The sequence below is a fragment of the Amia ocellicauda genome, chromosome 11 (genome assembly GCF_036373705.1).
Source record: "Amia ocellicauda isolate fAmiCal2 chromosome 11, fAmiCal2.hap1, whole genome shotgun sequence".
Classification (NCBI taxonomy): Eukaryota; Metazoa; Chordata; class Actinopteri; order Amiiformes; family Amiidae; genus Amia; species Amia ocellicauda.
The window spans coordinates 18,126,259-18,150,663 of NC_089860.1; the positions used below are offsets into that span (position 1 = coordinate 18,126,259).

At 37.4% G+C, this 24,405-nt stretch overlaps 1 protein-coding gene across 1 annotated transcript; it reads right to left on the reverse strand.

Annotated features, from left to right (window-relative positions):
* Positions 1–465: 465 nt before the first annotated feature.
* apbb3 (amyloid beta (A4) precursor protein-binding, family B, member 3) lies at positions 466–24,405 on the reverse strand. Its single transcript, XM_066716793.1, has 12 exons — positions 24,084–24,405; positions 15,079–15,266; positions 14,665–14,741; positions 10,213–10,273; positions 9,728–9,874; positions 9,195–9,322; positions 5,323–5,437; positions 4,690–4,777; positions 4,183–4,266; positions 2,301–2,416; positions 1,754–1,933; positions 466–1,562 (listed from the first exon to the last, which is right to left on the reverse strand). The coding sequence occupies exons 1-12, from the start codon at positions 24,130–24,132 to the stop codon at positions 1,338–1,340; spliced, it is 1,458 nt and encodes a 485-aa protein (XP_066572890.1). The 5' UTR covers positions 24,133–24,405; the 3' UTR covers positions 466–1,337.

Sequence of the window (24,405 nt, forward strand, 5' to 3'; positions counted from 1 at the left end):
CACTTTTTTGTTGGCTACAATGCTAAATGTTAATTGTTATTATGAGCATTTAAAACATTCAAGCATTTTTGCATTTCCAAGTGAAAGTGAGCATGTAGATTTGGAGTAAGACATAGGAAATGAAGGTAAACGTTAACCAGGTGTTTAGGCGCTCCTGATTTGGGGAGCTTCCCTTGAATTCCACCTGCATTACATACATTTTAATTCAAGAAAAGTAAAACAGAAAAACAAAGTAAGCGGTCCACCCCACTTTGATGAAACACATGTTCATGCATAACTCTTCAGGAGTTCAATGCCTTTAACTTGCTGTCAGACCATTTCAGGGACATCCTATATCGAATTCTCAGGATACAAATTATTACTGTGGCTTATACATTACCAATATCTATGTGAGCGATGCTATAAATGATTGAGTACATAGCATCTTCTACATTGACTGAGACATACAATAAATAAATATGTAAGTAAATAAATAAACACAGTTTAATTAAACCAATGTTACGCAAAATACAATAGTTATTACAAAATAAATCATTTTTCACAAGATCGTTTTTTTTCTGAGTAAAATTCTTCCTTATTTTCCCACTTTGAATTTTATGAACTTTCTACCACTGAATATCACAGCTTTCTTGTTTGTTTGTTTGTAAAAACAGATATCAGTTGTGCAATAATATCAGTAGACAAAGAACGACAGTTTATTCCTAGTGATATGTGATATCTTTCACCCTTCTATCACAGTAACATTTACATTGTAGAGCAAAATTTAAAAGTTAAAAAGTAATACCTGGGCTGTTAAAACAGTACTGAGTGTACAGTACTATGCAATAATGCAATAAAAAAATCTTCATCTGCAGTTTAATCTTTACTGAGCAGTTCAAACAGTTTTGCCACCAGTGATATATTTTTTTGGGGGAATAGTTCATTTTATTATGTTGTGTAGTGTCAGTCTGCTGATATACATTAAAAGTCAGGTACCCTCACCCCCTTTGTTCTTGCATTTAACGTTATATTCCAAGCCACTACAGGAGAGGTATGGAATGTGAAAAAACAGCACCTCAATTCTCATCTTAAAATTGCACCTGAAACGGGCCCTGTTAAGATATGTATATCATTACTGAGGCAATACAACTGACACCCTTAAAAACAGGGAAAATTAAACTTGTCTCAGATTCGTTGTGTATTGATTTTCTTTTTTTATGCTTACCCCTATCCCCATTAGGAAATCTAAAATCCCACACATACTGCTGAGCATTATTTGAAGGCAGACTGTCTGCATCCCTTTTCCCTCCCCATGAGATGCGCTGTCCCTCGGCCCCACGTCCCTGTCTGTGGCAGTGCTAAGGCATTGGAACCGCAGACTGTTTGTTTCTGAAGGTCTCGAAGAAAGCCAGCACCCCCTTTCTCATGCTAGAAGTCCCAAACTTGGGGGGTGAGTTTCCACGGCGGTGGGGGCTGAAGGCCGAGCTGTCCATGGAGGCGGTGCGCTTCACTTTGGTGTGGGCTCGAGACATTTTGGATTTCAAAGGTGGAGTCTGGGCCACCAAACATTTCTGGTATTGAATCTGCAGTAGAAATAAACCAGGCATGGGATCGTTCTCTTAAAGCTGAAATACACTTGACTGTATAAAGTAATCTATAATAGTTTAAAATACATAAATAAATACATTTTGAGTGTTCGGTTCGGTATTTTTCAGTATTTAATACAGCAAATCTTAGAGTGTGATAGCTTTGCGAAAATCCCAGCCGTCCTTACCATACAGGCAGCCTGCACGGCCTCGGAGACATTGCCTGCATCCGGCTCGCACCAGAACACATGGCACTCGAAGCGTTGACATCCGGCGTCCACGATCACCGCAAAGGTGTGGGTGTCCTGTCCCACGCCCAGGAAAGTCAGGTACCTCACCTGGCATTCCCAGAATGGGTCGTCACCATCCTGACCAGGACAGGGGAGAGATGTGAAACTTCACAAATAAACACTGTGAATGTTTCCGGATATTTGATATGACCAAAGTTACAACACTGACATATCATATTAAGAAGAAAAAAGGAGGCCCACAGTACTTCATACCACTAACTGCAAAAGTCATGTAAATTACATGTGAGATTAAAACAAGCAGGGACACTGACATGTACATAAAGATACAAAATTCAGTCTTCAGTTTTAAGTCTTTAAATGTTGTATGGCAGTATCCCAAGTTTTACATTTCTAATGAAGTCACTACAAAGAAATGAAATGCATTAAAGTGTGAGAAAAATGAAAAAAAAGCAATTTTAGTCAACTGCTTAATATTGATCTTTACCTCTCCTTTCCACAGTGACAAAACAGTGTCAGACACATGGATAGCAATGGGCTCCCATTCATCTCTATCAGCTGAGTCCATGACATTTTCAATTGCTCTGTTCAGCACTTCCATCCCTGCAATATAACATGGCTACACATGAGCACCTGCACCTACATAAGACAGGCTAATTTGATATCATTGTCGTATTGTAAAAAAATAAAGGCTCATTCATTCATTCATTTCTTCAATAGTTTTCTTTTTCTTCATCTGTGTGTTACAATGGGCACAGAGCTTTATAAAAGATACAAATTAAACAATAAAAAAACAAATCTGTAGAGTCATGTGTAAGGGTCAAAGTTAATATCAGGATCACAGCTTCATACACAACTTACGTCAGAGTCCGTTCCTTTTCCACCCTCGTCCCCAAGTGGTGAAACGACCTTCCTACCGAGGTCAGGATCACACAGTCCTTGACCACCTTCTGGCGATTACTCAAGACACATCTGTTCAGACTGTGCCTGTAATACAACAGCCTAATCGCCTGGGCCGTTTACCACTTTATGGTTCTGATTACTTATATATTGTTAGCACATCTATCATTTACTAGGCATGTACTCCATGAGGATAGATAGCCTTCCATGGTTATGATGCTGTTAAACATACACGCCAGAGGAGGCTGGACCATAGAGGCAGAGGAGGCTGCTCTTCCTCTATTTTTGAGAGGCAAGAGGGAGATCCAAATATAAAAAAGAGTAATTGGTTGAAATAAACCATTACCAAATCTCAGTATCATTTATAAAATAATTGTTCTCTTCTTTGGAAAAAATCCATTATTTAAATTCTGATTACAACAGTGACACTTGCAGGCAAAGGGGAAGGGCAGGCTGTGTGAGGTGGTGGTGGGGGGGGGCAGAGGAGGACGGGCTCCTGCTGTCCTCCTTAAGACGGGATCTCTTATATCAATTTAATGAACTTCATTTTTTTTCATGCTAATCTGTTATTGGCCAAAACACGTAAAATGATGCACCAAGGGAGGACGTCCTCCCTAACCAATCAACAACCAGAATACAATACTGACATCACGTTCGTCCAATGATAATTTCCAAATTTCATCTTCAGTTCTCTACTGCTGTATTGTACGTGAGTGTGATGAACTGGTGGTAAAGCAATAGATAGCGATAGATACAGCACCATATTAGACAAGAGAAATTATAAGTGCAAATTGCGAACCACTTTTAGATTTTTCAGATTTACGTTTCCCTTTTTTTTATTGAGAAGTAGCTAGTAGGCTTCTAGTGACACATTACGCACACATGAGGTTCATTCCCATCCAGAGCCGCAGTGATTCGTGTCTTTCCCTCTTTCACCTGGCCCCTTTTTTATACTCATCCTTTGTGTTGTAATATGATATATGATAATATGATATTTGTACCTTATGGAAGAGGGGATAAACTTCAGGTGCATTACCTAACCTTAGTTGTATAGTAAGTTTGCATTAGGTTGCTAGTGGGATTATTGAATAGCACTTCTTTAAAAAGAAAGGGTTTCGCGCAAGTGTTTGGTGCTAAAGTAATAGGGGCGACACACAGTGAATATCAAATACAGCTCAGTCCATCTTGTGTGTGTGTGCAGTAATTCTGTCATTTAATCACATGGTCTGTTGGAAATGAAGGGTAAACCATTGTAAGTAAGCCTTTGCTAACGGAGTGTGCAATGCATTGTGGGTCCTACTTAGTGTAATTTATATGATTTAATAATATAGTTAAAACTAGCACACTTGAAGTAAAGTAGGGACATTCGTATGGATAAATGACCCTGGATAAAGAACCATCTGTTTAGGAACATATAGACTAATTATAGATGTTGGGACAAAAGCTCAACTCCAATTCTCCACATTTACCCATGGCTCTGGCAACAGGCAGGTGTCCAATGTACTGCACTTGAAATTTCTGTTTACTCTGTCTCACTGCATCCAGGAAGTCCACTGAAAAAAGAAGAAGAGCTTGACAAAGATATGGCAACTTATTAATCCCCTACAGGAGAGCTAAACAGAAAGTAAAGCAAATATAGTGTAATAAACACTTCTCTATAATACACAACTTAAATGTATTTTGAACATTTGAAGGGGGGGAACTGAAGTATCATTTAATCCAGACTGCAGCGAATGAGCCCAATTGTGTGCTTTAACATTTTTCAAAAGCCTTTCATTAGGACATTTGTTACATGTATCTCCTTAATACCATAAGCATTCAAGCTGACCAAATATTTTGGAGCAACTGCTGTTCATACAGCCCAACTGGAGAAAGCATTAATATTGTAGTAAGGGATTGTCATAAATCCTCTGTAATCACATTACCCTCCCTCAACTATGTAACACTTAGTCTTCATAAGCCTCAAATGGCATTACCTTGCAGTGGCAAATCCTCTGGGGAAATACTCTCCATGGTGAGGGACCTGGGCATTGAGGGGTAGGTTGTTGCTCGTTCAGACATTATCTAAACAGATGGGAGACACAGAACCAGGGTCATGCTTGGAGGCAAAAATGTCCAAGCAGTAAACTGATCCCCACTTTTAATAGAAGTGACTTGAGTGTGGTTTAGGACATAGTCATTTCCTCCTAGTGCTAGAGGACTGCAGGGACTTCGGATTTTCATTCCTCTGAAGCCTTTAATGATTCAGTCGAATACATTATTGACTAAGGTACCTTCTCCCCCAGGTCTTTAGTAATTAACTATTAGAAGTTATCTTTACATCCATCAGGACTTGTTGCCCTCCAGGAAAAGAAGGAAAGTCAGTGCCAAACCAATAGACCTGAACACTATTAACTGGTTTCACAGATTAGTACGGATCTTAGAATAACATCAAATAATATTGTGTAGTCCAAGACTAGTGCTAATCTTGGTATGTGGATCCAGCCCTAAATCACATTTTAACTAACTTTTCTTTCCAGTGCATTGCCACTGCCTCGCTCTATTTAGCTCAGAGCTTGTTTTCAGGTCTAACAGATCTCCTCAGTCTGGCACAGCAGTACAGTGGTCACCTTTGAGCACATCTCATGGAGAGCAGTGGCGATGGCCTTGGCAGGAACATCACAGCGAAACACATGGCATTTCAGCATGCACGTGTCTTTGTCATTGGCTACAAAGGCAAAGTCTCTGAAGAGAAGAGAAAACATTTGTTAACGTACTTAAAGATACAGCAGTGAAACTGTAAAGCTTTGTTCCCCAACCATCCGGTTCAACTTTAGTACACAGGCAAAAGCAGGGTTTGTAGAAGGGTCTCATTTAAAAAAATCCAAGCTTTAAACTTGAATGTTTAATATATAGATAAATACTAAGATATGTCTATCCTGCAAATTCAATTGAACTGTTGAGTGCACTGTGCAATTGGCCTAGTTATGAATCGACACTTTCATTATACAGCACAGATTGTACAGAAAAGTGTGCACAGCAGGAGTAAATTACAGAGCCTTTTTGAAGTGCTAGATAGAGGTGCCTACACCAGTTTTGTGAAGCCCCTTCCCTCTAAATTACATATTGATAATTTTAATAAGTTCAATTAGGCCAATTAAGTAGCCAAGGGTAGGGGCATAGTATACTGATAATCTTAAGTCATTTACAGTGACCTAAAAGGTTAATTTGTAGATTTCTGATTGTCTGTGTATTCAGAGTCATTATTAGATTAGACTGTTTGGTCTGTAGAATACTAATAGAATACTCTGTAGAGGAGACATAAAGAGCAATCAAAACTGGGATTTTTTTTTTTTGTCATCCATACAAATACAGAACAGTGACTAATCTTCATGAACATTAAATATTTATGTTTCAAGGCCTATTTATATTTATGTTTAAATCAAGGGGAACTTTTTTCTCTGACCTTAGCCTCTGTTTTTCAGCTGTACATAATTTTCATTATGTTCACCAGAGCTTCATCTATAGGCAAATTGTAATAGTAATGTGTTGATAAGCCATGGCCTTTAAATAAAGGGACTAGTATATTCAGAAATATGATCATATAAGAAGTCAACTGGGATTTAAAGAGGGGTCTTTTCCCCCGGATTTTAAGCAGTAGCACTGATGAGTATGTACAATGCCTTTCTCTGGGTGTACACTATTTCTTGCTGACAGTGGGAGAATTTCAGTTCCCACAGCTTTTTAATTATTAAAGACTTGAATCAAAGGGAATGGGAAAATAACTTTCTTTTGGTGGCAATGGCAGAATTCTCATCTCCATTTCATTATTTACATATTAATAAAATATTCACTTTCAAATGGAATCTGCATGTAGCATGTTGAGCAATTTACTGTGTTTCGTGCAGTTTAATTGATCTCAACAGCAGAATATCTTGTCAAGAGAGACTCTTTAATGTGTAATATAATGTAACTAGGTCCTATGAGGCCCATGGAGGGATCATTATTGTATGATTTCTCTTTCTGTTATGGAATAAAGAATTCAGTGATATTTATTGTCTGCAACTATTATGACTTTTGTATACTATAAGTACTATCAGTAGTGATAGCTGTTGTAAATCTACAGAAGCAAAAGTTTTAATGAAATTGGAAGACATGCAATCTGCTTGTTTCATTTCATTTTACTAAATTTGAGCAATGCAGCAATGTAGCAAATTCAATGTGTTGACAGATGCATTTACATTAATTATATGAATTCTACCCAGAAAACTCACTCAGTCCATTCATTCTTAAAGGAGGCATTCTCAAGTGTTGCACACAACTTGCTCAATGCATTTAAATTGCAGTATATTACCTACATTACCTTAAAAAATATTCATCCCACTTTCCCATGTTAGTAATTTAGTTATATATATATATATATATATATATATATATATATATATATATATATATATACATACACACACTACTACTACTACTACTACTACTACTACTACTACTACTACTACTACTAATAATAATAATAATAATAATAATAATAAACAGTTGGAGTATCACAGCCATTATAATTCAAAACTAAACTGTTACATATTCATAACTGGAGCTATTTTTGTCTTGCTTTAGTATATTTTAGATGTAAGAAAAACATCCATAATTGGATCCAGAAGAAGACTGATACAAGGTCACATTGTCACACCGAGTAGGGGTTCTGTGTGATCCAACCTAGAACCCAGAAGAGCTGCTTAATGTGCAGTAAAGCACATCAATCATTACCCCCCTTCCCTAGAGTCTTGAAGACTGAGATAAAGCATCTGCTCAGCTAAGAGCTTTTCTTAGTCATATATTGTCATAATTGAAAGGAATGGAGGATGAATTTCATTAAACATGCATGATCCATATATGAACATGCGTTTGCAAGGTATGTTTACTGGGTATGCATTGTAGAGTTGACCTGTTTACAACAATCTCAAAGGTGGAAGGGATTATGTTCTGTATAAGAATCAATTACTCGGTTTTCTATGAAAATGATACTGTCTGAGTTCATAATGAAATGCAGGGAAACTGCTGAACCCCTTAATGAATGGGAATGTGTAAGCTTTGTGGCCTGTCATATTGAAGTCTGGCATCATGCATGCTATCGCTACAACTGTTATGTGAAAACAAAAACAAAAAACAACTAAAAACTTTGTAAACCAAAAAGTAGTTACCTGTCTCTGTTTCAAGGGTAGCAATCAAAAATGAAAGAAAAAAAAGAAAAGAAATTACAGTTAAAACTGTCCCATTCTGGCTGCAGGTTTGGCACTCTGTCTCATGTTACCAACTGTCGGGCCAAGAGGATGTACCAGGAGATTAAACTCAAGGCCAGACAAGACTTTCTTAATGCGTTTCACATCAAATACTCTGTTTCATAAGCTGGGCAGTACGCAGAAGCAATACCTGTATCTAAATGGAAATCTGCAATCTGTGGTTGTACAAGAAACTGGAGTTGTGCTTTTTTGCGTCTACTCACGTAAAATAAGACAGCTTTGACCAACTGCAGTAGCTATCTCCTCTTTAGTAGTGAGTTATTGGGCAGTAAAGCCAGCTGCACCGACTTTAGAGTCAATGTACGTATGTCTTCTGCTGCAAGTGATTTGGCAAAGATGAAGAAAGTCTTCAAACTAAACATAAAGGGGTCATATCAAACCCTTCATCAACATAATACACCTGTCACTGGGATGTTGAATTCTCTCTGCCCAAAATAGTTTATTAGGTTTTAGAATACCCCTAAGGCAGAGACTAGGATATGATTGTTTCAGCATTACATGTAGAATAAGGTAGAGCTGGTATTCTTATACAATTCTTGTGGTATTTGAGGCTCTCCGTGTGCTACATTGATTAATAGTTAAAAAGCTATTATATATTAGATGGCTATAAAAAACAATAGGACCCTTGGGGTATTAGACTATTACTTTGTCAAAACGTACTCCATCATTGACTATTATTAGAATCTGGAGTATTATTATTAGAGCAAATATACTCTAATACTTTTAATTGTGAGAATATGAAGGAATTCTTCACATGAATTGTGCATCATCATATTGTTATTATCATTATCTTCAGCATATTCCTCTGCTGGCTACTTTAAAGTAACTCCAAATAATGTGACGCCAGGGTCACATTTTGGTTGTCCCTCTGGTATATTTAGAAAACACTGCCAAAAATAGTTCTCCTCAGACGACAGAAGGCAACAATATTCAGATGACATCCCATGAACATTTCAAGGACTAACCTTATTGTTTGTTTCAAGGATCTTTGTACTCTCCACGGTAAGTTGAATTATCCTAATAGTTATCATAGTAACACCCCTTACAGTTGTTCATTGCTTTGTACATGTGCGTAGAATAGCAATGGGGGATGAATGTGTTTTGCAACTTCACTAGACTTGCCCGATCAAATAAAATCCCCTTCAGATGTTTTTGCTCTAGCCTCCTATAGCCCCAGCTAAATGAAGGCTCACCTGCCATTGTTGCAGCCTACACCCCACACTCGGATGTTAATGATGGGCTGACAGTGGATCAAGCTGTGGTCTACTGGGTCAACCAAACTAAGAGTGTCCTTCTTCAGAATCATCACCATGTCCTGGCCCTAAAGAGTGAAACCAGAGCTTGTACCTTATGGCACACAACCCATCTTTTTCTCATAAAGAGGTTTCATGTGGTTTGACATCATACCTTGGACATTTAAAAACCAGAGGCACTGTGACCTCATTTTCCAGCAGACTAAAATATTTTGGCTTTCAATATTTTGTATTTTATATGTCTGGTAGTTACATATTCCCAGAATACCTACATATATAATTAAGACGAATATAAGAAACAAAACACAATTTGGTTGTAATGGTTAAAGATGAATTAGTTCATAGTGAGAGAAAGGGAATAAACCTGTATCAAAGATCTAGTGTGGAACATTTACATTTATACGCGTTCCATTGATTGTGGTCAGTATGATCTGAGCACACAAGTAGTGCTCCCTTGTCGAGGTTTTACTCACCTCCCCCCAGGCTCCCATGGCGTCTCGGCCCTCACACTTACTGTGCGACAGCTGCTGGATGCAGTTATTGACAGCAATGCTGCTCTTGCCTGGAGTAAGTTCCTCTTCTGGGATCTCCACCCAACCCAGAGAGCGCACAGCGAAGCACTATCACAGGGACACACACAGAGTCAGCTGGGGGATGTCTGGGCACCGGGTACGAAGCACATGCAAAACACAGGGCCATGAACTAGAGGCGCTCCTGTTCATGACATTAAGGTGTTTATTTTTTTCTTTACCTTATTAGTTTCTTAACAATACATATGATGACTTCCACTTGCTGCATGGGCTTTAAGGATGCAAAGAGTAGCAGTTTGGTGGTCTGAGCTCCACCCTAGATATGCTTTTTTGTATGTTTGATTTGTATATTGTATATACCAAGGGTTCAATTAACATGTTTACCAATGTGTTGCAAAGGTTCAATGAGACTCGGCTGTAAACAGTACCTTGGAGTCAGGGTCAGTGTTGGTGCAGAAATAGTCTTCTTCCTGCCAGGGAAGTGAGCTCCTGCAAGACAGCATCAGGATTGTCAACATAATGGATCACAAGACAGCAAACTGTATTTTGTGAGCTCTTTTGGAAAGTGGTCGAGTGAAGACGAACTGCTCTCAGTGTCACTGGACTTTATATGTGTGTGTATGTGTGTGAGGGTTCTTGATTTCTATGCTGCATCGCTCAAGAAATTCTTCTGGTGTGGGTGACCTTCGGTGAGTAAAGTCTCCAATGACTCTTGCTGAATGCCGTGTTTCCATTCTTGTCTGACCTCACAGAGGCAAGGCTATTTTTATAACACAGTGTACACTCTTTAGATTGACTTTTCAGATATTTGTTAAGGCTCACCAGGACAAGCAGTTTTGAAAATGGATAGATGGATGGATATTTGTTAAGGTTTTAGCATCTCAAAGTCAGGTGATCATATTTGCCCTTGTTCAAAGTTTTTTATCTCATAGTAATCGATAGTCCCATAATATTATATTTCAATGTCCATTTTGTGATTACAGAAAGTAAAAGACACTTAAAAGTAAAACAAAACTCATGAACAATTAATACAGTTTAACAGTTTAACATTCTAAAATCTGAAAGGAATTATGCTGGAGTCTTAATAACCTGAATATATTTTCTGGTTTCACCTCACTGGACAAATGTAATTATCCTTTCCAGAGATGAGTCCACAAAATAGTGAAAAGCATTCAGTTGCTGGGGTAGCTAATGATAATATACAGAGGCACATACTAGAGTTCTGCCAATGCACAACCACGTTTAAATAGTTGTCATTTTCAATTAATATTTTAATTAAATCAAACTAATTACTGATGTAATCAAATAGTATATCTCAATAATGAACTGCTTGTCAGTACAGTTAAGACGTTTCAGTGTCACATAAAATAAATGTGCTCTGATACATTATATTTTCACATGCCGCATAATGCAATTAAATCTAATAACCATCAACATATCCAAAGTAGGGACAGATAAAGTATTTGATTAGATTCCATCTTTATATTGTTAACAAATGTCCTACTTGAGGCCACACTTAATCATGAAGGATGGACTTGAACTTGTTACCTCCAAGTACAGCAATCTTACTCTTATTTTGCACCAGTGAATAAAAATGCAAACAATGCATTTTTAATATCACAGCTACATTTATATTCTTTTTCAATGAGGTTAACGATGGAAAATATTCTCCTCTCCTGAGTGGAAAGCCGGCAATATGATCGGTAGACTTTCCTCTTAGAAACTGATAGGGATGTGAGCTCGGTCTGACTGGTGTTCTCAATGAAAGGCAGGGACTGAAAGATTCTCAGATCTCCTTCAATCTACCAAATGTCATCTGCAGTGTCACCATGAAGGAGAATTATTTATGACAGGAGCACTCTCATTTAGGGAGCTCAGGAGCTTTGCTGGTGTAGTTACATATTCATTTTAAAGCAGCTTTGCATAATGTCAATCGATCAGCACAGAATACCAATGCCCTGTCATATGAAACTGTTATAAACCTCCCCATTCCATACTCAGAAATAGACTGAAGCAGCTTTGGACTGAATCTAGGATTCTTATTTAATTCCTTTAATTCCAATAAAAGCATTCTTAATAAAAACCCATAAATGCATCATTGTAGTACAGTATCCAATGGCTGAGATTCACATCAAATGTTGCTTCTGTAATTTGATCAATGAAAAAGTGCACATGAAACATTTTCTTTCTGTATGTTTTATGCTGATAATCTTAGGAGACCACAGCCTATTCTTAAATTCCAGTAACAGGCCTGCTTACATTTATTTAATTGTTCCTTGTTTTCCTGTACCTTGATTTCATTGACTTTTGCTTACTCCCAACCTCCTGCTTCTAAAGGTCTGCATATAACAAGGCACACAAACACTGCTACAATGCCATCTCTACTGAATAATAGAGCTCGTTATTGTTAATAGTGCTATTTTGACTCAATATGCATTTCTTCTGAGCAACACCTGTTCAGGATGGGTTGCTATACCTCTTTCAATACCAATATACCAATATACCAATTTTTCCACCTCCAGTGAAAAAAAGAATTTTTAATATGCATTTATTGTTACACTGACTGTAAGCCTGTCCCAAACACCCAAGTTTGATTCGTTACCATTGAGGATATCGCAGAGCAGGACTGCCAGAGACAGATACGTCTCCTTTAACAGATTTGAGTGATTTGACTGAACTCAGAGGAGCACAGGTGCACACTTCAAAGGGATTAAATGAAGAAAAGAATAAAAGAGGGAAGACTTCAAAAGCCTGTTTTCCCCCCCAGAGTGAAAGATACATCAAGTTTATGTGAATGTTACATTTTCCTATGTGTCAAACTTCAGTATTCTGCAACATGAAATATATATATATCCCAGACTGAAACAATGGAAGAAAAAAATAATTATGGGTTTTTTGGTTCATTATGCAAGAAACACAATTCCCCCCACTCGATCTGTATCCCCCAGTGACAGTCTTTGCTAGAAAGATCTGAATTTGATTTTCAGTTGAGCTTGCTAAAAATATAATGTTAAGGAGAAGAAGCTTTTTCAATTTTCGTTGCAGGATGTCCTGGTATAACAGATTTTGTATTGCTTCGACTCCCTGGATTTCTGCTTCTGGAAACAGAATATGCCTAAGGATGGTATACTTTCAGGTCCCAACCATCTTTGTACAGTTACTAAAATTGATCGTTTTGAAGCCGCCTGCAGTGGATGTTCTTTTGATGTTGTGCAGATGCAGTTCCTATTTATATCACTCAAGGGGAAGTATATACCACATCAACATGGATACTGATGAGGCATTTATATGCATTTCTCATTTTTAACTAAATCCTGAGGGCCCTATATAACCAGAGAACCTTACTAATACAAGTTCACCTTGACCTACATGAATGATTACATGGAGCTAAAAACAACACAATATTTCCCTGAAAAAGATTAAGCATAATATTGACGGAATGTAACTATGGCTTTTTTGAAGGAAAAAACGACACAGGTTATGAATGACTTAACTCCCTCACTTGAATCCTCACAAAGGTTTCTGCCAATGGCAGCTATATTATTTTATATTTACAAAAACAACAATTCCAGTAAAGAAGTTTACTTTGATACATCTCTGTTTGCTTTGATTATATTTCATATTTAGGATAAAATAACACAGACAGTTACTTGTCCCAGGAAAACAAATATTTTTCAAAAGTCAGGGTATGATGGGAGAAGATGATCTATACCAGGGGTTACCAAAGTGCGGCCCGGGGGCCAAATGCAGCCCTCTAGGATGTTTGGTGCGGCCCCCCCAGAGTCAGCCTTCAACCACTCCTTTTCTGAACCTTTACTATATTTTTACACTTAAAAAAAATATATCACAAAATGCACATGTAATTTGGGGGCAAATAATAAAACAACAATTCAAGTTCATAAATGTTCCCTAACAGAGATACAAATGTATGATTTGGGACATATTTAGTTTTCATTGGTGGTTAATTTTCTACTGTGGCCCCCCATCCCATGGAACCTCCGGAAATTGGCCCTCCATCACCAGACATTGGGAACCCTTGATCAATACAATACCAAGACCCAGGCCCTACCTGTTTCAGTGTGTGTGTGTGTGTGTGCTGTTGGAAGCTGTAAAATGCAGCTTGTATAGTGCAGTGGGTTTCTGGCATGGAGGCAGTTACTGGAATGTCAAAGTCAGCAATAATGTGCGAGTGTGCTGAGCATGGCCATAAAGAGCACTTTACAACACTGACTGAAGCATGAAAGACAAGGAAAGAAAGAAAACAAAAAAAACATAGCCGTCATGGCAAGCTTGAACAAGAATACATATAATAATAATAATGTATATTTATTTATGCATATATTTGCTTTATTTATTTATTTAATCTGGTTTAATAATGATGTATCATTGATAATTAACTTGAAATAGCCTGGCTTGAGTCTTACAGATGAATTATTTAATCTGTAAGAGTAAATAAAGCCAAAAATGAATTCAGTTGGTAATTAATAGCAATCAGATGCTGCAGACTGCTGACTAGGGTACCGCTGTGACAAATAACAAGTCTTCATTAATGCCTGGATATTTCATAATCTGTGAACATTTAGAGTAAATTACCCCATCATAGTCTTCCAGACCAAGTGTTATGTGTTTAGGTTTGCTATCTCTGAGAGATGATAGAAATGTGGGCAGACAATTCCATAAGAACTTCAAAGCTCAAACCTAAACTGGTTAGCCTAAGCAGCACTTTAATGTGAATCGTAACCCATGTATTGTAGTGCCAGGCCAAAGTGAACCCCAGCAGGGCTGAACTCAGGGGCGAGTCACCCCAGGGCTGCCCCAGGTCCTCAACCCAGGATTAGATGGTGTCGTGTGAAAGCAGCTGAAATAGACTGAGATAGTACCTGTCATTTATTGAAGCAACAGGGCTCTCAATTTGCCTTCCCCTTGATACCTGTCTGCCTCCATCAGAATGGAAAGCCTGGAGTGAGAGGAGAAAAATCATCTTGTTTCAACATCACAAACCATTCATAAAAGTCAAGCACTATGTAGAGGAGTCTAACGGGCCTTAAATGACACAGTCTGGTGGAATAATCAGGGCAGATACAAAAAGCTTCTCTTCCTACCCTGCAGACATTCAGTTTTGCTTTGTAAATCCACGGCTGTGAGGTCGCCAGCTTTGCATCACAATGGTTAAGGATGTTGTAAACGTTCACATGAAGGGTCTCTGTAAAAGCTCCCATCTATTCTTCTGCAGACAATTGAAGATATGCCGCTGTAAAATGAACTCATTCGCATTTAACCTGCATTACCATTACCTTGTAGTCTGCAGTGGAAAATCCATTGACTGCTGCCTGGTCTCCATCAGAGCTGTACGCAGGGTGCTGCCATTGGGTCGTGCCCGTGGGAACATGCCAGTAGTAGGTGCCAGTGCTGTCCCGGATGGTCCTCCAGCCAGGTGGGAGGTCAGAGTCTGGCTCCAGGTTCTGGTCATTCCAGAGGTTATCTAAACATACATGGAGACCACTGTTTTTGGATGGAGACTACAAATTCAAGTATGTTTTTAGGACAAATTATAAAAAAAAATATATATATATATATATATATATATATATATATATATTTGCTTACATTTGTTTTATCTTATAAGGAAATAATTCAGTAATATAAAAGATTCCCTAATTACTGTGTATTTCCATGTACTCAGCAACTACATCTGTAGGTACTCTTAAGAACAGTGTAATTATGCATTATCACAATGTACTTAATGTGTGAAATGGTTTATGGTATATGTAATTACACAATTGTAACTAAGTTTGTAATTTAGTTTTTTGTTCAATGCACATGTGAACATATAAACCTGGTCCCAATTTTCGAGCCTCGAGATCTCTGCCCATTGCCGGGGAGGCATGGCCCACTGATACTTATTTCTCAGCAGATACCCTTACTGAGGCTGACCCAGGAAACACTGGAAGGATTGTATGTATATATACTTACATATACGTTAATAATTTTTACACATTAAGTACATTGTAATAATGCATAATTACACTGTTCTCATGAGTAACTACAAATGTACTGAGTACCTACTATGTAAATACACTGTAACTAGGGAGACATTGTAAAGTGTTACCAATTAACTAATATCAAAATCATAATTATTTGTATTATTTTGTTTTTGTTGTTTTGGTATGTTACATGTTATATTTTTGAATAGAATATAGCATGAGAAGAAAATTACAAACTATAAAGAGCAAGATTTTCTGCTTTTCTTCCACAGACAAAAGGCAGTTAAGCTTCAACACTGAACTGGAATAACAACAGTGCAAAGTTCAGGAAGCATCATGATGCTACTAGTTATCCTGAAGTGGCGTAAAAAAAAGTGGGTCAGTAGTGACATGGGACTGCGCTTGCACGGGCAATGAGGAAGCTACAACCTGGCTGGCTTTACCACAACAACAAGCCTCTGGGCTGTTATCATATTCAGCACTTCTCTGTGTCTTTCAGATAGCATGCAATACCATTACATAGACTTGTTGTCTTGTATCTCTTAAGGATTTTTTGGTTGCAATTATTTCACCTTTGTTCTTTCATTACACACTGATTACTGGATATTGTTTAGATTCGTAATGCCTTCAAACATCTTGTTTTACAAGCTGCCTACAGATATTGGATCCAATGAAAGCCAGCTTAGCCTCTTATCACCTTAGCTAAAGCTGAGCTATTGTTTTTTTTTAGACAACATAGTAATTCAAAATCTAAGCACAGAGTATTTTGTAGGCATGACTTAAAAAAGCATGCACATTAATTGATCTATCATGTCCACAAATTGGTAAACCATGCACACATATGATTATTTGTTTAGTGGTTATCTCTGGGACTCTGTTTTGTTTTTGGTGTTCTTTTTGTGTTCTGGTTTCCTTATTATTATTTAAAGTTATTCCTGCCAGACTAATTGTCTACATCCTCAATTGAGGACTAACTGGAGTCTAAGTTTTTTGATATAAAATGTTTTGACCGTATATACATACAGACATATGCACAAACACATACAAATACAAAGACTCCTATTACACAGCTCAACCATTCAAAAGTTGCGATTCTCTCAGGATGTACAATATAAAGCTTATTCGTCCTTTCCTGCATGTCTGCCTGGCTGTATTAAATCGATGTTACAGGAGGATGAACAACTATGTCTGAAAACAGCCAAATATCTTAATTTGTTTGAGGCTTGAACGCAAGGTCTGGGCCCATCCTTCAGACCACAGTGGGCAGGGATTAGACAGATTCAAACAGCTCCCGCTACAGCATCCACACCAAAGCCACAAGCACATAACCCATGGGACGGTCTTATCGACACTGGATTAATTAGGCTGCAAATGCTTTTGAAGAAACAGAGCAAATGTATAAACAAAATGTTGATTTTAAACCATCTCTTATTCAGCTTTCTTCAAAATGGATAAAATTTTCTACAATTTTCTAAAATATTAACTGTGAATAAAAAAAAACTAAAAACAGACAAACTAGGCCTGCAAAGTAGAATTAATCAGGTTTAATTACCACAACACCTATTTGCTTTCCTTGGCGTCTGTCAACTTCACTTTCAGATACTCACTGATCAATGAGTTAATGGTTAGTAGTGGCCAAGTGGATTTGAGCCAGAACTGTATTTTTTAGCAACCTAGGCAAGAACTATGTATAACTTTAATGTATTGATTGCCTTAAGTCAAAGAATGTGTACATATTATACTTTATGTTCCTTGTAGCTATAACCCTTGATCCTGCATGACAAATTTCCAAGCTGTGTACAATATGCTGTATCTTCAAAAATGATCCTAGATCAATACGATACAAGCCAGATGAATGACCTTCTGCTGATTATAACTTTTCTGATATATATATATATATATATATATATATATATATATATATATATATATATATATACACACACACACACACACGTATTGTCTATTTAAATCTATTATACAGATTTAGAGCAGTTGATTAAAAGCAACGATCATTGTAATTTGGTAAATAGACGCAGTGAGAGAGATTAATTTATTTTCCTTTGAATCTGGGGTCAATGACATTATGCTTAAAAGCTGTAGTAAGATTTAGTATCCATGCTGCACAGATTACATTAACCGCAGAAGTGAATTGTTTTGTAAGAACCATGGGAATGTGTCAATCATCTGTGTAGCCAATGGATTAGGCTTTGTCAAATCACAGATTCTGGGCTGGCTAGTATCAATAGGCTAAGTGTACAATTAATACAACCTGACCATAACAATATTAACCATATTAACCTGGACCTGCTCTTTCTTTACATTTGTCCCTATACATTTCCTTTAAAATGTCCTGTGGAACCTTGCTCCATCCATTAGTTAATTGTGTTGTGCTCACAGCTGTACTATGCTTTATTTAAAGCTTCTGTTAATATACATATTTTAAGGCAGGTTTGTGAAACTCCAACCTCGAGTCATTTCATTTGAAAAGATATGAACAATCAATGGCTGTTTTTATAACCAAGATTCCCACATGTCGATTAAACCATTTCATAACAGATGGTTCATCCTGGTGTGAGGATTTCTGCGATGGAGGCAGCTCAGTCGCCGGGCTCTTCATTCTGAGATCTGTTTTAATGTATTGAAGTGATAGTTATATATTTAATTAGCCCATCTTGCAAACAGGACCAAGCAATAATGGAAAAAACACTAATTACACAGCAGTGGAATTACAGTGAATAAATGCTCCTTTTTAAATATCCCAAGGCAATGTGTCAAGGTTACATTATGGGTATATCATTATCACCTTTTACTAAGAAACCCCATGGAAAGTTATGAATTTAATCCTTATGACGGGGGTTCTAGTCTGAAACCATCGAGTACGACAGTGAAGATTACAAATACCCTCAGTACCTGCTTATGTATAGTTTTCTCTTAGCATGGTATCATACAGCTTCACTTTAATTTCAGAAAATCAGACTAATCGGACTAATTAAAAGAACAGATGTTCCAAACACATTTCTATTCACACCTGTACAAGTGAGAACATTGACTAAAATTGCACACTGCTTGTGTTTGGCACAATTTCCAGGTTTATCTACAGACACCCATGAGGGTCTCTAAGGACTCTCAGAATAGCACTGCAGTCCAGTGTGGGATCACAGCAATCAATGCTAAATTTCATCTGCGTGTGGTTCGCAATGTAGCAACACATCACATTCTTAAAATATCTCTGCTAGGAGTGCCTCACATCTTTCACACATTCGGATTCAGTCTGAGTACCCATGTTTCAACAAAGATTTTAAAAGAATATGGAGTATTCTTCTGACTGTTTACACAGATATTAGAAGCCCCATTCATTTCCATCCGGGCTGCTTAGAAAATGTATTCTGCAGCAATTTTACATAATAAGTCACATGTGTCATGAGCATTAATCCCTGTATTAATGAGACAGAATCCAGTGGTAACCTATGTATTTATGAATCGTGGCCTACATAATCACATTTGCTCACAATACTAGTGAGTGACATAAATCCCTCTGTACTATTGCAAAGCACCACTAAATGTTGTGTTCTGAAGTAAACTAATAAAGATAATTTTAATACAATATAAAACCACTTGTTCATGAGGTGATTTGTAATAACTTGACTATATTTTGCAAATGATTAAAGTTAAAGTTTATTATGAAGTCTTCTTCCCCTTGATAATGTATTACCAGTCATTTATTCTAGGTTTATTTATTAATGCTTAATAAACTATATACTTTAACAGCTAACAAACTGAGAGCTAATGAAAAGGTTGGTGGAGGTGCTGATGTGTAATATTGGAGAAATGCAATTGAAATGTAGCTACTACAGGATTGTGGCAGAACTAGGTCATTAGGAAAACTCTCTCCAATCTGTGAAAGCATTTTGTTTGCAATGTTTTTTAACTGGGATTTTGGCTCCTGTTATAATAGAGTAGTAAAATATGCCCTGGAGTAAAATACTTTGATAAAATTTGGAACTGTAATCCATTCCTTCCAAAGGTGTTTTTGTGTATAAAACAAAAATGGAGAATAACTCAAAACCCATCCACATACTAGGAAACATCTAATTATAATAGGAGCATGATTTTTACCTCAAGATGTTTTTGTGTAAGAATAATTCTATACTCAAATATTATTGACAGCCTAGGATATAAGAATATGTTATTGAATGTTATAAGTATTGTGCTGCATACAAACAATTTAATTAATTATACAGACATATATGAAATCATGCATGTGTATAGAAGTGTGAATAATTATGTCTTCTATACAGGGATTAACAGTCTCCTATTTAATTGAATGTGCCTTTGCAGAAATCCCATTTAACCTCAAACATGACAACAGCCCAGAAAATCTGCATCTGTTCTTGACATGTACGTGCTTCCATTACTGCAGTTTCAGAAAGGTTGATGGTTACAGGTAATTAATGAACCTCATATCCCTGTGCTCAAACCACATCATGACAGCCGTGCTCCTTGAGATGAATTTTCCCAGCATTCAAATTATTCTAAAGGAAGAGAAGCAGGAGGAAATAGCTTTCTTCCTACTTTTGCTCAATGTAAAAAGATTTTGTATAAACATTGTGTCAGAAATGTGTCCTTGCACAGACCAAGAGCTGATAAAAAAATATAATAGGAATCTATGCTTTATATATATATAGCATATATAGACAGACCAGAAAAGCAATTACCTTTTTGTTTAGTAATGCTGAAGGAGAGCATTTGTAATTACATCACTAAAGCTGTGTTCAAAATTTAAGACCACCAATCCCAGATTGTTTGCATCACTATAACAGATCCTAAAGTCCTAATACTTATCCTCTATAGTCTGCACCTCTACTCTTCAATAGTAGCCTTTTAAGACACAATGTATGTTAAAAGTATGATGAAAGTTACATCACTAAAGTTTATATATTGGTACAGGTATTTGAAGTGTGCAGTACGAAGATAAAACAACAACAGAGAACTGCAAGACAGGTTATTCCCTTTATCTCCAAAAAAAAAAAAAGACAATTCAGGAAACTCTACAGATTCACAGTAATATAGAAAGGAACCAATCTGCCCACACTGCAGTGACCATCAACAGTAAGTGCATTGACAGCTTATCACTTCCTGTTTGATTTATTTTGTCGTTCTTAAGATAACTGTACAAAATGGAAGCATTCTAGGGATTCAGGAGTCATGCTATTCCTGAGGTTTCCCAAACTTTACACTATCAGCATGATTATCCAAAGGTTTTAAATAAGAAATGGATTGCACAGTGATTTCTAAAACCTCATTCAGACCAATACACGTAGCTCCTTTATGTAAAGTGTATCACGTGCTTTCTGCACTTTATGCACAAAAATGTACATTCAATGTTTTGCCATAATCCATATTACATTCAACTTTAAAAATCACTTTGTGACCAAATTCCCCCTTTCGAAAGTCTGAGTTTGATTTTATTACCATTTTCGCCAACCTTCTCTTTCTGGTACTCTATATTCATATTTAACAGAGCACCTCATACAATCAAATGTGTGTGTGTGTGTTTTTGTGTGCGTTTTATTCGTTGATTTAATGTATTTATATTTTTTTCACAAGATTAAAAAACTTCACTGAAAGATATGTGTTGCTTTTTACTGATTTCTATTCTCTATAAGAAAGACCTTACACTCTGCCCAGGCCCTCTCGCTGGGGAACTGAGGGAGGGGAGCCCTGTTTTATTCACTAATGAATTTCACTGTACATCTGGCATGGTGTAATCCCAGCGGAGGAGCCTTGCGTTTTAATACAAGGTCAAAATTCCCTACGTAGCAAAGGATTAAAGTTAGAGTGGATCAAAACATCAATCTAGGATTCTGCAGAAGCCAGGGCTTGGGCTACTGTTGCTGGCCTGAATCAATACTGTCAAGCAGCCTGGCTACCTGGGATACTTACAGGCCATTTTATACATTGATTATAAATTGTATACAAGTGTGTACACATTATTTCAGAGCCCATCTCGTTTCATTCCTCATTTTCTTGTCTTACAAGTGAGAAAACATTGACTTACATCTTTTACCTAAACACACACAGATATAGAAAGATAGAGAGTAAGAAATATATAGATATATGTTCTTAGCTTGAAAGTGTGCAGTGGCAGCTGTGTGAGAGGTTATTTTGAGAATGGTGACGTGCAGTAAACGCACTCTGTCTGGTAACAGAAGAAAGACTGCCTTTTTTCAGCACTCACTGATAATGAGCAGACGAGCAGTTAGGAGGTGCAAACAATGTCATGGGCTGGGGGGAAAAAAGGAAATGGATACAGTCCAAGATAGAGAAATGAAAGCCAAGCAGGCAGACGAGTGGAGAGCAACAGAACTTTGTGGACTATATATCGTCACAGCACGATGCTCTGTGAATACAAAATAGCACATCTGAAGGCCCTGAAGTACAAATTCAATATTCTGATGCATGTAAACATGGTGCTGTTACAGGAATACAGCATAATGGCTAATACATACTCAGACCTCTTGATAGAAGGGTGATGAGTATGGAATTGAAGCTAACAATATGCAATTACAAACCTTACTTCCTATAAGATTTGATTTTGTATGGGTTTCAGGTGTTATATATTTTAATATGATTTGAACTCCATTTAAAGATTATGAAGCTAATGATATGCTACAGTAAACTGTAAGGTATGTCTAGACCTGGCAAAAATCTAAACCCAGGGCTCTGACTGTTGTCATATTACAACTGTTCTGAACAAAGTCCCTGCTGGAGCTGCTTTTGTTATCAAGGTAACAAAGGCACATGGTGAGAAATAGATGAATCACATAAAAAAACCAAAAAACATATAGGCACGTAAAAATATAAAGTTATTTTCTGTGTTCCAGACAACAGCTGGTACCAAACATCTCCCACCTCAGACATGCCGTGCTATCTAATGTCTTTAAATATTAATTAATCTGCAGTGAGACAGTGAATAGCAAGCAAAGAAACTAAATAGCCATTCAAAAAAAAAGTAAACAGCAAATTAAAGCTTTCTCAAACTAATTCTAGCTTCCCTTAATGTAAATTTTAAAATAGCTAATATCAAATGGATTATCTTCACTAAAACCCTGAACTGCCTTCCTGAAAAATAGACTTAGATGCACACACCTGCGACCCCACCCTCTACTCACACATATTTCTGCTTTGTTATCCTGGAAAGCATACATATCAGCGTGTCACAGGCTTTCATTTCCTAGTGAACATAAAAAACTGTCATCACCACTGAATAACCAATATCAAAGTTGGAGCAATTTGGTCATCTTTGAGGAAAATCAACACCCTGCTTCACAAGTGCTATTCCAAATATACTGAATTTAGCTGCTGGAACCAGGAGATTGAATCCACTAGCATTTATCAATTACTAGAGCTCTACTGGACCATGCATCAAACTTGGTCTGCACCAGCTGCTTTAATGTTGTGCGACAAACAACAACTTCATATTTTTTATACTATTGTCTGGTTCCATCAATGTAAACGACAATTCGACAAAATGTCTGCAGCATGGCAACTGCAGACACACATTTATCTGCATAACTTCCCAGACAAGAGAAACTTCATCCATGATTTTCTCTTTGGATGAATTCAAACAACAACAAAAGCAAAATGGACTCTAATTATTAAAAAACAAAACAAAACAAAACAAAACAAAAACAGCAGGAATTAATGGATTTCATCAATTGTGGACACACGCAGTTCTGGATACTTACTATTGTATTTTTCAACCACTATTTTCTGCCTTATACTGAAATGAAAACAACTGATATTCAGTACAGTCCCTGTCTGCTAAAGAACATGGATGTTTACCTGGGCTGCATTTAAGACAGGATGGCTGAGACAATGATCAAACGCCTTTGCCTGGTACTGTAGCAAGGCTGATTTTGTCATAAACAACAGAACCTCGATACCAATGGAGAAAGGTGTTTAAACAAAACAAATGTAAAAGATGTTGTGGAATGAACCACATTGCTGTAGTTTATAATTGATTGAGGAAAAGACAAATTAAAGTTATATTTCTATCAAACACCAGCCTGTCCTCCTGAGTGCCTGTGTGCAGTGCAGAGGTAAGCAGTGCTGTGGATGCTACATCCGCAGTAGTGCAAACTCCAAAGCAAGCCACTGGAGAGATGTCACACAGTAGCATTCTGCGCACCTAACACAGGGACAACACTAACTAGAGTTCTTTTCAGCATTTCAAAGTTAAAACACAGGAAGCTTTGTAAAAAATAAAATACAAAATAACTGACAGACAATAAAAAAGCTCCACTACTCACCATCATAGTTGACTATGATGATAGCCAGCATGTAGTCTTTCCCGAGCATGTTGGAGCCCAGAGGTGAGTAGTTTTCCAGCCTAAATTCAGTTAACTGCAGTACATCTCACTGCCTCCCAACTGCTGCCAAGACAACTCTGCCCAGCACACTTTTGCAAACAGCGAGAGAGGATCTAGCATGCCAAGGGGAATACAATGACACACCCTGCAACCTGTGCAGCTGAAGCGAGAGCAATTAACACAAGCCCATTTCTGAGAAGCTGCTGCTGCTGCTGCTGGGTCGATGCGTCCGCACTTGTGAAGCCGTTCCACGTCTCCTCGG